Source organism: Camellia sinensis, chromosome 10, assembly GCF_055761805.1.
Source record: "Camellia sinensis isolate YWXY chromosome 10, ASM5576180v1, whole genome shotgun sequence".
NCBI classification, from domain to species: Eukaryota; Viridiplantae; Streptophyta; class Magnoliopsida; order Ericales; family Theaceae; genus Camellia; species Camellia sinensis.
This window is the reverse complement of record NC_138970.1, coordinates 146664242-146678610: the sequence shown is the minus strand read 5'-3', so window position 1 is coordinate 146678610 and position 14369 is coordinate 146664242. Positions and strand designations below refer to the sequence as shown.

At 37.4% G+C, this 14369-nt stretch overlaps 1 protein-coding gene across 1 annotated transcript; it reads left to right on the top strand.

Annotated features, from left to right (window-relative positions):
* Positions 1-299: 299 nt before the first annotated feature.
* LOC145800751 (uncharacterized) lies at positions 300-12032 on the top strand. Its single transcript, XM_082890484.1, has 5 exons — positions 300-829; positions 9583-9764; positions 9929-10009; positions 10661-10725; positions 10854-12032. The coding sequence occupies exons 1-5, from the start codon at positions 300-302 to the stop codon at positions 12030-12032; spliced, it is 2037 nt and encodes a 678-aa protein (XP_082746610.1).
* Positions 12033-14369: the final 2337 nt, after the last annotated feature.

Below are 14369 nucleotides of genomic sequence, written 5' to 3'. Positions count from 1 at the left end.
GTTTTAAAAAATAGGGACTAAAGTAAAATTTGCGTCAAATTATAAAAGTTCAAAATGTAGTTTACCCAAAATTAATTGAAAATAAGTGAAAAGGTTAAAAAGCGTGAGTAAATTATAGTGTTGGAGTATTCTGAGTGTGTGATTGTTAATATTTATGCTCCAAATGAGGGAGTAATAGAGGAAAGTTGTGGAGTATTTTGTGTGACTTGAAGTTGAAGTTTGCTAAGCCCTGGTGCATTGGTGGATATTTCAATGAGATTAGAAATGTGGGTGAGATGAGAGGTTGCTCTAGAAGGGATATGGGAATGAGAGAGTTCAATAGCTTCATTGATACTTATGAGTTGTCATATATTCCTTTGTTGGGAAGGAAGTTTACCTGGTGTAATGCACAAGAAAGGGTGAAGTGGAGTAGAATTGATAGATTTTTAGTTAATCCAGAATGGGTTGAAGTTTTCAAGGTCAAGTTATGGGGTTTTCCTAGGCTTCTTTCAGATCAATGTCCTTTAATTCTAACGAAGGATGACAAGGACTTGGGTCCTAGGCCATTCCATTTCATCAATGCATGGCTTTTGCATCTCAAGTTCTCAGCTTTCCTAGAGAAAGTTTGGAACGAGGCTATGGTTGAAGGGAGGGCTGGATTTATCTTACAGAGTAAGCTTAAGCTACTCCGTGGGGCTCTCAAAAAGTGGAATCAGCAGGTCTTTGGGGATGTTACAGCTCAGCTGAAGGCTGCTGAGGATGAACTACATGAGTTGAACTTGTTAGCTGAAAATGGAGAGTTAGTTGAAACGAAAAAGGCTAGAAGAAGAGAGGTTTTGAGGAAGGCTTGGCAATTTCATAGAAGGGTAGAATGGATGTGGCTTCAAAAAGCACAGTTGTATAGCTTGCTTTTCGTGCTCCTTTCGGATGCGATAGCCCTACAGTTCGGACTCCCGTGGTTCTAAATCTGATTTCACAAGTGCAATGTGAAACGAATAAACACAAAAGAGTCCAAAGTAGGCAAATCATTTTAGAAAATTGAGTTTTGAATCAAAGATGCCAAAAATGGAGTGCATTGCCAGATTTCAGAGTCGTCACATAAATATGTTTGGAAAACTTAGAAAACCTATGACTTGTGCCAAAGGCCATTAGTTCATCATTACCAAAGTGTCTTGGCTCGGGGAACTTAGTTATGAGAGGGAAATGTCATGAATTAAGCACCCCACTCACATGATCAAAGATTGGCCTCTACTAATCATAATGTGATTCTTATTTACATTATATGCTCTTATTCTGATTATTATGCTATCGTTACTATGTGATGCACACAAGTATAGACTAATTCACAAAATTTAGAATGCTTTGATTTCATGTTTCTTTTGAAATGTGTTTTGAAAATGTACTACTTGAAAAAGTGGGCTCATATTTACATTAATCAAATTACCCAAATTCAAGTGAAAAGGCCTTCATCCACCGACATTCAAACATCTATGTCATTTAAGCACTTAGCCTCATAGTAATCATGCTTGATATGGCAACAATCACACTCATGCAATACACTAAACAAAAAATGCTTACCCTAAGTATTCATGGCAAGCCAAAAGAAAGAAAATAGTTAGAAAAAGGCATGATTCTAACGATGTAGAATGACTAATGCAACGCGTGCAAAAATGTAACTTATAGGTCTGGTTCATTAACATGACTTATGAATCAATTTGATAGTATGCAGTTTAAGCACGTATTCACATAACTTAAGGTACAATCATAAAGTTAGAATGATGTACCAAACCCTATGCATGCGAAACGAATAGATGCGAACCATGGAAAATGCTAAAGGAAACATAATGCTCTATGCTATCCATCAAAAGCAAGTAAATAAAAGGGAGAAAGAAATGAAGGTTGGAAGAGACACACACATTATTACATATTTGCCCTCACACAAGAGGGCCCAAATAAATGTCCTAGCTAATTATTACAACACCAATAAATGAATTAGCTAAACTAACTAACTATTACAAATTAGAAGTAAACTAACTAATTAGTTACAACACAATATTAATTAACTAAGTAATTAACTATTACAAGTTCAAAGGAATTAATCTAGATACAACATACTACTATTCACATAATTAAACGGGCCCCGAGAAGCGAGGAATGGCTTATGCATGAACATGAATTTTCCCCTCGAAAATGCCTTTGTTTTGCTGCCAGAACTGTTTTGTTTGTAGTTAGAAAATAATTGTGTTTTTGTCTCAATTTCTGCTCTGTTTTGCAAGAAAAATGACACTGCTTGGCAGAAAAGAGGTGGTCGGCCGGATTCAAATGTTGGCCGGCCGGCCGGCCACTATTTTTGTTACTGCCCTGCTATAGCAGAAAAAAAAAAACAGAGCAGAAACAGAGTGTTTCCAGGAGATGTTTATCCCCTCTACCTCTCCCTATCATGAAATTGATCAAAGGAGGGGATAGAATCGATTCACAAATCATCAATGGTCGTAAGGTTATTGCATGATGATCTATGACTCGATTGGACAAAAGCTCAATTAATGAAAATAAGAGACTAACAAAACCTCCTCCTTATCATGGAATTGATCAAGAAAAGTGGTTGACATTGATTCTTGAACCATTATCATCACTAACAAGTATGAAATGGCTCAAGACTCAATGGGTTCAATTAACGTCCAACGAAACCCAACTTGATTTTATTATCTTGTTCCATTTTAGTCCAATTTTATTGTCTCTTTTAATTACCTTTCCATTCTTTAGTCATTTTAGTCCAAGAATGAGACTTAAGTCCACTAAATGGAGAAAAGTGCCAAACAAGAAGTTGTTTTGGACATGAGAGAGATGTAATGCCCTAGTAATGAACCTCCGAAGAAATTAAACCATTAAGCATGGAAGGTCTCTTTCTCATGCTTAAACAACACTCATTTGAAATGACTCTCAAACAAATAAAACCAAGAAAGGAGGGAAAGTACAAAGATGGTTATTGCAAGTGTGAACACAAGTATGATAAACATAAAATAAATGCTATCAACTCAAATAGGTTGGTGTCTAAGGCTTAAACTACCAAACTTATGAGGACTACAACACTACAAGCATACTATACAAAGCATAACTGAAGTAAACACCCTAAAACAATCCTAAAACTCACAAAAATAGTGCTGGAATTTACAAGAAAAATCTTGAAAAAGTTAACTAAAATAATGGAGAAAATAAAGCTAGTAAGCAAGCCTAAGGAGGGGTGGCTAACCCCTCCATTTTTAGGACTTCAAAACCACATTTGTAGCTTTTGAAAAACTCTGAAAACAGTGGTAAAAAGCTAGAAAAAAGTTGAAAAATAGATGGGAAACACAAGGGCAAAAGCTTGAAAAATAAAGAAGGATGGTCAACCCTTCTACTTTGATAGCTTTAAGCCACAAGTTTCAGCCCGTAAAACAATGTAAAAACAATACAAAAATAGCAAGAAAAGAGAGGAAAAAAGTAGTGTAAAGATAGTCAAAGTTATACCTCTTGAAGAGGAGTAACTCTTTTGTTCACAAACTACAAGGTATTCATTCTCAAGGGCAGAGATTTGAGCTTAAGAACCTCAGCAAGAATAGCCAAATTTTTGGTTTAGGAAGTGTAGAGAGAGTGTGTGTAGATTTCAAGATAAAGAGAGAGAGAGAGAGAGAGAGAGAGAGAGTGCTATGCAAGTTTTGGAGTCTTTGGAATTTTTTCTAACTTAAAATCAAGTGGGTTGGTCTTGTATTTATAGAAAAGCAGTTTCTTCTATCATAAATATATGTATAAAGACTGCTAGTGCAAGATATGCACATATGGGGGATAACTAGCTGCAAAATATCTACCTGTTGGGACACCTGGCTGGCCGGCCAAGTACTTGTACGACTGTCCACAAAAAGTGGCCAGTCGGCCACAAAAAAATTGCTTTGAAGCCCGATTTCAAACAGGCATATCTCTCTCATCCAAACTCGGTTTTGGGTGATTCTCGAGTCTAAATTAAAGCCCCAGAAGTCTACTTTTCAATAGTGGTGGCCTCACATCTAAATTCTTATTCTCTATATTTGAAAGATGATTTCCCTAGACTGTTTAGTCTATCTAGGGAGAAGGAAGGATTACTCAATTTGTTTGTTAATCTAAAGGAGACTTTAGGGGTATGGATTATATTACCAAGAAGGGAGTTTTTTTTTTTAATGGGAAAGAGTTGAAATGTTGAGATTAGTCTATGTTCTTCAATCTGGCCTTGCAGCTTAGGCAGAGTGGATTACCCACGATGAACATCCAATTCCACAGATGTGTTTTCAGTATCTTCTTTGTACAGCTCTGTTAATGTGGGGGTTTGTATTGTATCTAGACCAAGTAAGTTGCTTTGAAATAATGGCTTACCTCATAAAGTGCAATTCTTTGCCTGGCTTGCGTGGAAACACAAGATTAAAGCTTCAGTTTTCTTACATAGGATTGGGGTTCTTGCTGTAGGTGCATCTTCCTTGTGTTGCTTCTGCAAAATTAAGGTGGAATCAGTTCTTTATGTGCTGCTGCACTGCTCTTTTGTGCGGAAGGTTTGGTCATCTTTATTAACTTGGTGGGGCTGCAGTGGGTCATTCCAGGTTCTATCGCTAATCTGCTGAATTGGTAAGGGGTGTTGTGTTCTTGAAGCAAGAAAGAAAGATTTAGAGGATTGTCCCTCTAGTGGTCCTGTGACGTCCCACTACTTGCTGGCCCAAGTAACTTGTGGGTCGATCAACAATACCCAAAAGCTTAAGTCCAAGTTATTTAGTAGCAAGGTAGTGGTGCTTTATATGCCCAAGATCACCCATCGGGAGTTTGCATGGGTGATCTTGGGCATATAATACACCACTACCTTGCTACTAAATAACTTAGACTAAGCTTTTGGGTATTGTTGATTGACCCACAAGTTACTTGGGTCAGCAAGTAGTGGGGCGTTACAAATGGTATCAGAGCCAACCCATGCACACAGTAGGGATGGCAATTTGAACCCAGCCCGACGGGGACCCGACTCCCCGACCCCGATTTGAGCGATTTTTCCTCGAAAAATATCCCCAACGAGGCGGGGATGGTATTCAAAAATCAATCCCTAATTAGTTTCAGGCTGGGGACGAGGATAAGTGTCCCAACTCTGTACTCGGCCCATCCCCGTCCTCGTCCCCGTCTTCCTCCTCGTCCCCATCCCCGTCCCCGTTCCCGTTCTCGTCCCTGTTTGTCCCCAAAGTGAAATTAGTAGTTTACCCCTATATATATATATACATATGTAAACCAAACCCTTATCCTCATCTCAGCTCTGTCTTCCTCTGTGTCTCTTTCTTTCTCTTTTCCTTCTACTCTCTTTCACACTCTCGTACCTCTCCTCCTCCTCAGCATCACCGCCACTATCTGTGAAGCTGGTCGTCCTCTTTTGTCATCCATCGCCTCTATTGTTGCAGTCACAACCACCCATCTCCTCTGATCGTCCTCCTTTGTCGTCCATCACCACTGTTCGCGACACCGATCGTCCTCTTTTGTCTACTATTGCCTTCTCCGATCTCCTCTGTTGTCCATCACCGCCAATCGTCCTCTCTCTCTCTCTCTCTCTCTCTCGATGACGCAGATACACAGATCTCAGATATGTTTGTGTATGTATGTATACATATATGTGTGTGTATCTGTCCTTTTTTTTTTTTTGCTAGTGGATCTGATGATGATGCCGATCGTCCACTTTTTCTCTCTTTGTGACACAAATATACAGATCTCAGATCTGTTTGTGTATGTATGTATACATCTATGTCTGTATGTATCTGTCCATTTTTCTTTTTTTTTGGGGTTTATGCTCTGTTGATGATTTTGTTGATATATTGATGTTAAAAATGAAACAATTGGGGATGATGATGATGATGATGATGATGTTGTTGTTGTTGTTGTTGTTGATGATGTTGTTGATGGTGTTGTTGAAACAAATTTGAGCTGGAAAATTTTCGGGGTCAGGAAAACCCGATCCCCGTTAGGGGGAGGGCATGAGGATGGTGGTAAGTTCCCCGTCAGGGATCGGGGCCGGGATCAGGGAGATTTTCACAATCGGGGATCAAGGACGGGGAGTGTGATCCCCGGCCCGGCCCGTTGTCATTCATAGCACACAACCATGTAGGTCACTTATTCTGGGTTAGCCACAAGCTTGTCGTTGTATTCTGATTGATTATAGACCCTTGTGAGGACGCGAGGATTTATAAGTGGGGGAGTTTGTAACATCTTGTCCCACATCGGAAATTTGCATGGGTGATCTTGGGCATATAAAGCACCACTACCTTACTACTAAATAACTTGGACTTAAGTTTTTGGGTATTGTTGATCGACCCACAAGTTACTTGGGCTAACAAGTAGTGGGGCGTTACAGCCCCTGTGATCTATATGAAAGCTAAGGAATGATTGTACATTTAATGGTGTTGTTGCAGATATTAGGGATCTATTTGACTTGATTAAAGCCATGGTGGCTATTTGGTTGGTTTCATTATCAAAGGGGTGGCATTACTCGGTGAGTGACTTTATGTATAATCTTAATCAAGTTCGAGCATGTTTAGGTGGGGGTTAAGATCTTTGTTAGCAGTTATAGGCTTTCTTGCTCTATTGCACTAGGCATGATTACAAGGTTGGTTTTGCAGATCAAGAGATATGCTTTTCTTGAGATGTTATTACCAGTGCTGTGAAGTTACTGAGATGCTGTTTTTGTTATTGACGCTGTTTATGATGCTGAGATGCTGCTTTTGTAATGCTATTGTTGTTGCTTGCTGGGTGAGTCCATAGTTGCATGAGGTGGATTTGTCATTGGCTGTTGGTCATTGTAGTATTCTAGTTGTTTTGCGTTTTGCTTGTTTTCTTTTGCTCTGTTGTTTGGTTACTCACCAACTTGGAGTTTGGAGTGTGTGCTAGCAGATGATTTGGTGTGCATCTTGGTGTCAACCTGGTTGGGATCTTGATGTATCTTTGTGATACTTTTTGCACCGTCCTCTTTATTGATGTTATTATGTATCATACTTTGTATATTTTCCATCAATAAAGCTTCTTTTTTAATGATAAAAAAAAATTATAGTGTTGGTCTCTCTAATTTTAGTAAAATTTTACTTTGATCCTTATAATTTTAATTTCATCAATTTAACTCCACATTTTCATTATGCTTTAATATGATCTCTTTGTCAGTTTTTGTTAATATTTCAAGTAAAAAAAATGTCACGTGCAACTTTCATGAGAACTTTAGCATTTCCCTCACAATAAAGAAAATGAATAATTTATACTAATAGTCTCTATAGTTTGTACTTAATTCCACTTTGAAAATTCATCTATTCATTTTCTCTATAGATTTCGATCGTTGAAACTAAAACTAAAATAGTGAAATTTCACTCAAATAAAAGGGACTAATGTCATAGTTTACCCAACTTGTTTCAAATATGATGAAATTAGTAAAAGGGGTGTCTAGAATTTTTTATTTTTTTTAGTGTGCTCAACGAACACTTGATTGGGAAACCTTTTCAAAATAAAATATTTTTAATAAGGCTATATTTGAATTATAGATTTGAAAAAAAAAAAAAAACAAAACAAAAACAAAATTGAAAGAAAAAGTTGTAAAAAAAGTAGTTTAAAAATTTTTGAATTAAAAAATACGTAACGTTATTACAAAAATCCGAAATACAAAATACGTAATTTTATTTTAGAACTACAAATGTCATAATACTATCAAAAGATTATATAATATTTTTGTATATATGTATAATATATACTAAAAAAATACATAACAAAATGAATATAGAGTGTGTATCAGGTATTTTCCATAACTAATTAAGGCATTGATTTCCTCATTAATTTGCAACGGATTTTGGTTACAACCTAATCTATTCGCTTGGATGCCATTAACTATGCTATGGCTTATTTGTGATTGATGACATTAGTTTTGTTGTTGGTATTAACAGTAGCTACTGCTGTATTAGCCATGCGAGGAACACAAAAATTAAATACAAAATAAATTATAAATACATTATAAAAGTTTGGCTTTATATGTAGATTTACATCATGTGAGTCTCATTTTGTGTGAGACATTAGTGTCCCATTTTATATTTAGCTTATGTGCACTTTGATTTATTGTTATTCTTTTGGTTGAGACATCTGTGTCCCATTTTCTCGCCAATCTTGGGTCAAGTGCTAGCAGATGATATTACTTCCTTAGCGGTACCAACCTAGTTGGGATTGTTAAGGTTAGCGGTGATGCTTTTTTGTGCTTCCCTCTTTGTTGATGTAAGTTTTATGCTTGTATTGCTTTCTTCATCAATAAAGTTATTTTTGCTCATAAAAAAAAAAAAAACTTGTTTTTCATGATTAGTGATTTGCACATGATTTGTCTTGTTTTAGTAAAATTTTACTTTGATCCTTATAATTTTAATTTCACCAATTTAACTCCACATTTTCATTATGCTTTAATATGACCTCTTTGTCAGTTTTTGTTAATATTTCAAGTGAAAAAAATCTCACATGCAACTTTCGTGAGAACTTTAGCATTTCCCTCACAATAAGGAAAATGAATAATTTATACTTATAGTCTCTATAGTTTGTTCTTAATTTCGCTTTGAAAATTCATTTATTCATTTTCTCTATGGATTTAGATCGTTGAAATTAAAACAAAAATAGTGAAATTTCACTCAAATAAAAGGGACTGATGTCATAGTTTACCTAACTTGTTTTAAATATGGTGAAATTAGTAAAATGGGTGTCTAGAATTTTTTTTTTTTATTTTATTTTTTATTTTTTATTTTTTATTTTTTTTAGTGTGCTCAACGGACACTTGTTTGGGAAACCTTATCAAAATAAATATTTTTATTAAGGCTATATTTGAATTATCGATTTGAAAAAAAAAAATGAAAGAAAAAGTTGTAAAAAAAATAGTTTAGAAATTTTTGAATTAAAAAATGCGTAACGTTATTACAAAAATCCGTAATACAAAATACGTAATTTTATTTTAGAACTACAAATGTCATAATACTATCAAAAGATTATATAATATTTTCGTATATTTGTATAATATATGCTAAAAAAAATACATAACAAAATGGATATAGAGTGTGTATCAGGTATTTCCCATAACTAATTAAGGCATTGATTTCCACATTAATTTGCAACGGATTTTGGTTTCAACCTAATCTATTCGCTTGGATGCCATTGACTATGCTATGGCTTATTTGTGATTGATGACATTAGTTTTGTTGTTGGTGTTAACAACAGCTGTTGCTGTATTAGCCATGTGAGGAACACAAAAATTGAATACAAAATAAATTATCTAGCTGACTACTGCTACAATAGGAGCTTCATCATTCTATGAGGTTCCTTATTTAATAGGTTGGACTGTGTGATTGTGAATGTGTATGCCCTAATGATGTGAGTGCTGGAGAAGCTTATGAGTTTATTTGATCAATCTTAAGGTTGTTTTTCCCAAACTGTGGTGTATATGGGGGACTTTAATGAAATCAAATCAATAGATGAAAGGAAGGGTTGTGTAAGAAGGGACTGGGGAATGGCAGATTTTTGTAAGTTCATAAGTTGTCTGGAACTGATTGACTTCCCTATGTTGGATAGGAAATTTACTTGGTGTAATTCTGTGGAAGGGGAGAGATGGAGCAGGTTGGGCAGGTTTCTTGTTGAGCCAGAATGGTTGGTCTGGTTTTGGTTCAAACTTTGGGGTCGTCCTAGATCCATCTCAGACCATTGTCCAATTATTCTTATGGAAGATGACAGAAACTGGGCCCAAAGCCATTTAGGTTCGTAAATGCTTGGGCATCTCATCCCTATTTTCTTAAGCAGGTGAAGAAAGTGTGGGAGGGTACTCAGGTGGATGGCTGGGCAGGTTACAAACTGAAGATTAAGTTGCAGGCACTTAAACAATCTCTACGACAGTGGAACTCTTAAGTGTTTGGGAATATAGATTCTAAACTGAAGCAAGCTAAAGAGAATTTGCATGCCATAGATCTAATTGCTGAGAGCAGAGATCTAGATGAGGTTGAAGGTATAAAGCGAAGAGAGGTATGGGGGGAAGTATGGAGGCTCAGAAAGATAATGGAAAGAATTTGGCTGCAGAAGTCAAGGTTGAACTAGAATCTTAAGGGTGATAAAAGTACAAAATTTTTCCACATCATAGCTACTAATAGGAAGAACACCAATGCCATTGATTCCATGTCAGTGAATGGGAATTAGTGAAGGAACCTTTGGAGGTTAAACAAGCTGTGTATGATCACTTCAATTTAATCTTTTCTAAGCAATGGACGTATAGACCTAAGCTTTTGGGCCCTTTTAAGGTGATTACACAAAGCCAGCATTTCATAAGCTTGGATGTGGAATTTTCTGAACATGAAATTTTGGCAGCAGTGGCAGACTATGATGGTAATAAGGCTCCAGGGCCGAATGGGTTTAACATGATTTGCTATAAAAAAGGGTGGAAATTTATGAAGAATGATATCATCAGGTTTATGAAGGAGTTTTTTTGTTAATATTAGTTTGGTGGGGGACTTAAATAGCTCCTTTATTACATTGGTCCCTAAAAAAGACAATCCCCAAGGAATTCAAGACTACATGCCGATTAGCCTTATAAACTCCACTTACAAAATTCTATCCAAGGTGCTTGCTAATAGGTTGAAAAAAATGCTCCATGTTGTTATAGATGCTGCTCAATCTGCATTCTTAGGGGGTAGGAACATCCTGGATGGTGTACTAATAGCTAATGAGGTGGTGGATTGGTGGAAAAAATCAAGAAGGTCTTGATTTTGAAGTTGGATTTCCAAAAAGCATATGACACGGTCAATTGGAACTATCTCCTCCAAATGCTATCAAATTTTGGTTTTGGCGATAAGTAGGTGAAGTGGATTCACACCTGTATCTCCTCAACAAGAATCTCTGTGTTGGCTAATGGTTCACCCGCCCCTGAACTCTACCTCCAAAAAGGGCTTAGGCAAGGTGATCTATTATCACCTTTTCTTTTTAATGTGGTGGCTGAGGGATTGAACCTACTCCTTGCAAGAGCAAAAAAGTTGGGCTTGATCAAAGGAGTTTTCATTGGGTCAAATGCCATCAACATCTCCCATCTCCAATTCGCGGATGACACAATTATTTTCTATGAAGCTGAATGGTCTGAAGTGCTAACTGTCAAGAGAATTCTTAGATGCTTTGAGATCATTTCTGGGCTAAAGATCAACTTTCATAAGAGTGGGGTCTGTGGAGTAGGGTTTTCAGAGGAGTGTGTGAAAAGTTTTGTCTTAAGGCTAAACTGTACATATCAGAAGCTTCCTTTGAAGTACCTTGGTTTGCCATTACGGGCAAATCCATCTAGGAGGGTCACACGGAAGCCTGTGGTGGACAATTTCAAGAAGAAATTGTCAGGGTGGAAGAGGAGGCTGCTGTCTTTTGCTGGCAGAGTAACACTAATTAAATCCGTCCTTTCCTCCCTACCTGTATACTACATGTCTCTCTTTAGGCTGCCTAGAGGTGTGGCAAAAGAACTGGACAAGATTCAAGCAGCTTTTTTGTGGGGTGCTTCAGATGTGAGAAAGAAAGTTCATTTAGTAAAATGGAAGGAGTTAACCATGGATAAGAAGCAAGGTAGGCTGGGAATAAGAAACTTAAGTTCATTGAATAAATGCCTTCTTGCTAAGTGGTGGTGGAGGTTTGGGAAGGAAGACAGTTCATTATGGAAGCAGGTCATATGCAACAAGTATAAGCCAGAAGGGGGTAGATGGTTCCCATTTCATATGGAGGCAACAAATATTTCAAGAGTATGGAGTGACATTATATTTGTTGGTGATTCTAATAGCAGCTTGTTCGGTTACTTTATTGAAAATGTTGAAATCAAGATTGGTAATGGGGAAAGAATCAGTTTCTGGGTTGATAATTGGATGGGTACCATGTGCTTGAAGTCCCAATTCCCTAGACTCTACTCTTTATCAGAGGTTAGAGGTATCACTTTGAAATTGCAGTGGACTAGGATTAGACAGCACAACAATTGGGATTTCAGTTTCAGACGGCCCTTATTAGCATAGAAGGAAAATGAACTACAGAGATTAAGGGCTGTTTTAAGTAAGGGCCCTGCATTGAGATTGGAATCAATAGATACGTTATGGTGGAAATCTGACCCTATAGGTATGTTCACTGTCAAAAGTGCTGCTAAATGGTGTGAATCTTTGAATGGTCCTAATCTGGTAATTCCTGATCTGATATGGCACAACCCCTCCCCTCCTATAGCCCAATTCTTGTCTTGGTTGGCTTGGAAAGGGAGGATAAAGTCCTCTGACCACTTACATAGACTTGGCATCCTTAGTGCAGTAGTTAGTTCTGACTGTGTATTCTGTCAGACTGAGATTGAACCTCTTAACCATGTTCTGCTGTTGTGCCCCTTTGCTTGGAAAGTGTGGTCCAATCTAATTAAGTGGTGGGGTTTACTCTGTGTTTCCCCTAGCTCAGTGGTTATGCTAATGCATTGGTGGTTGGGCTAGAAGGTTAGGAAAAATGAAAAGCAAATTTGGAGAGCAATCCTGATTGCTGGTCTATGGTCCTTCTAGAAGTGTAGGAATGACTATCTTTTCAATGGGTTGCAACCTGTCTGTGAAGATCTATGTATGCTTATTAAAGTTAGAGTGGCCTTTTGGCTGAAAACTCACTCAGTTGGGCAAGGGTACACAGTGGATGAGTTTGTGTTTAATCTCTATCAAGTTAGAAGCTGTGTTTGGTGCGTTTGGTAGGGCCTTGTAGTAGAATTGCAGCTGCTCTGCCTCAGATCCTATTTCATCTTCATTTGTTGTTCTTTTGTTCTTCTGCTGGCTTGGTGTTTGGGACTGCTTTAGTTTGGTTTGGGTATATCTTGTTGGTCTGCCTTGCTCAATTATGGTCTACTTTGTTCAGCTGTGGTGGTTCCTCTATGTATTTGGTTCAGTTTGATTTCAATATTGGTTTAGGCAAGGGAGTTGATTCCAGCCTTGTCATTTGCTATCTGCTTTCAATGGTTGTGATTTTTTGATTGTTTGACTCCAGCCCTGTCATCTGTTGTCTTTCTTCAATGGTTGAGCTGCTGCTACTGTTGTGGACTAATTGTTGGCTTCAGAGTTTGCACTGCTATTGATATGGACTGCTATGTGTTAAGCTCTATTTTGTTGGTCTGCCTTACTCTGGTGTGAAGGTATGTTGCTGTTGTGAGAGGATGGACTATTATGCAATGCTATTGTTTTGCTCTGCTTTGTTTTTCAGTGTTGCTTCAGTTTCTGCTACTTTGGCTCAGGCTCTATTCCTCTGCCTCAATCTATCAGTTTGCTTCAATTTGCTATGTGTGTGTATGCTGCTATGTGTGTGTTTGCTGCCTCAGTCTGTCAGTTTGTTTCAGTCTGCTTCTGTTTTGTTTGTATGCTGCTGCAGTTGAGAGTTTAGTTTAGTTGGTGAAGTTGCTAGATTTTAATTTTGTTTGTATGTTTTCTAGAGGTTTTCTGTTGTTGGGCGCTAGTGTTACCAAATCTGCAGAGGATGCTAAGAGTATTATTCATTAGTTTGGTCATTGCATCCTTTGTAGCAAAATCTGCCCCATCAGTAGTAGTCTCAGTAGGGGAGGTAGTTGATTCTGCATTCATAATATTAACAATTGCTTCAATACATGATCTGCCTCTGGTTGCTATTTTAGGGCTTTGGTGCTAGTTGGTCTGTTTTGATGAATGGTTGGTAATTGCTGATCTGTCTATTTTGATGAATGTGAAGTTAGTTATTTGGTAGCTACTGGTGCAGAGTTGTGCTGCTGTGAGAAGTGGAACTGGTGTATGATGTAGGGTACATATTGTTGTAGGGTGTATTTTGCTGGTGCAAAGTTGTGCTGATGTGAGAGGTGGTTTTTCTGATAGATTTTGAGGTGTTTGCTGCTATAGGGTGTGTATTGCTGTTGGTGTTTGATGCTATTTGAATGGTTTGATGCTAGATTTGCTGGTGTATGCTGGTATATGCTGTATGTTGTTTGTATAGGCTGTATGATGTCTGGTATATGCTGTATTTATGTTGTTTGTTCTCCTATCTCTTGGTTGGTTGCTCTCTAACCTTGGGGGTGCTAGCAAATGATAGGATGGGTTTTTGGTGCCAACATAGTTAGGATGATTTAGCTCATCGTGATGCTTTTGCACTCCCCTTTCTTTTTTAATTTTTGTTATTTATGTACGTTGTACTTTACTCTTACATCAATAAAGTTCTTTATTTGCCGATCAAAAAAATAAATGCATTGTAAAAGTTCGGCTTTATATGTAGATTTACATCATGTGAGTCTCATTTTCTGTGAGACATCTGTGTCCCATTTTATATTTAGCTTATGTGCACTTTGATTTATTGTTATTCTTTTGGTTGAGACATCT

Coding starts and splice junctions, on each gene's coding strand:
- LOC145800751 (XM_082890484.1), top strand. CDS start 300: ATGGGAATGAGAGAGTTCAATAGCTTCATTGATACTTATGAGTTGTCA. Junction 830..9,582: donor GAGGTTTTGAGGAAGGCTTG/GCAATTTCATAG, acceptor TATGTTGGATAG/GAAATTTACTTGGTGTAATT. Junction 10,010..10,660: donor AGATCTAGATGAGGTTGAAG/GTATAAAGCGAA, acceptor ATGTTGTTATAG/ATGCTGCTCAATCTGCATTC.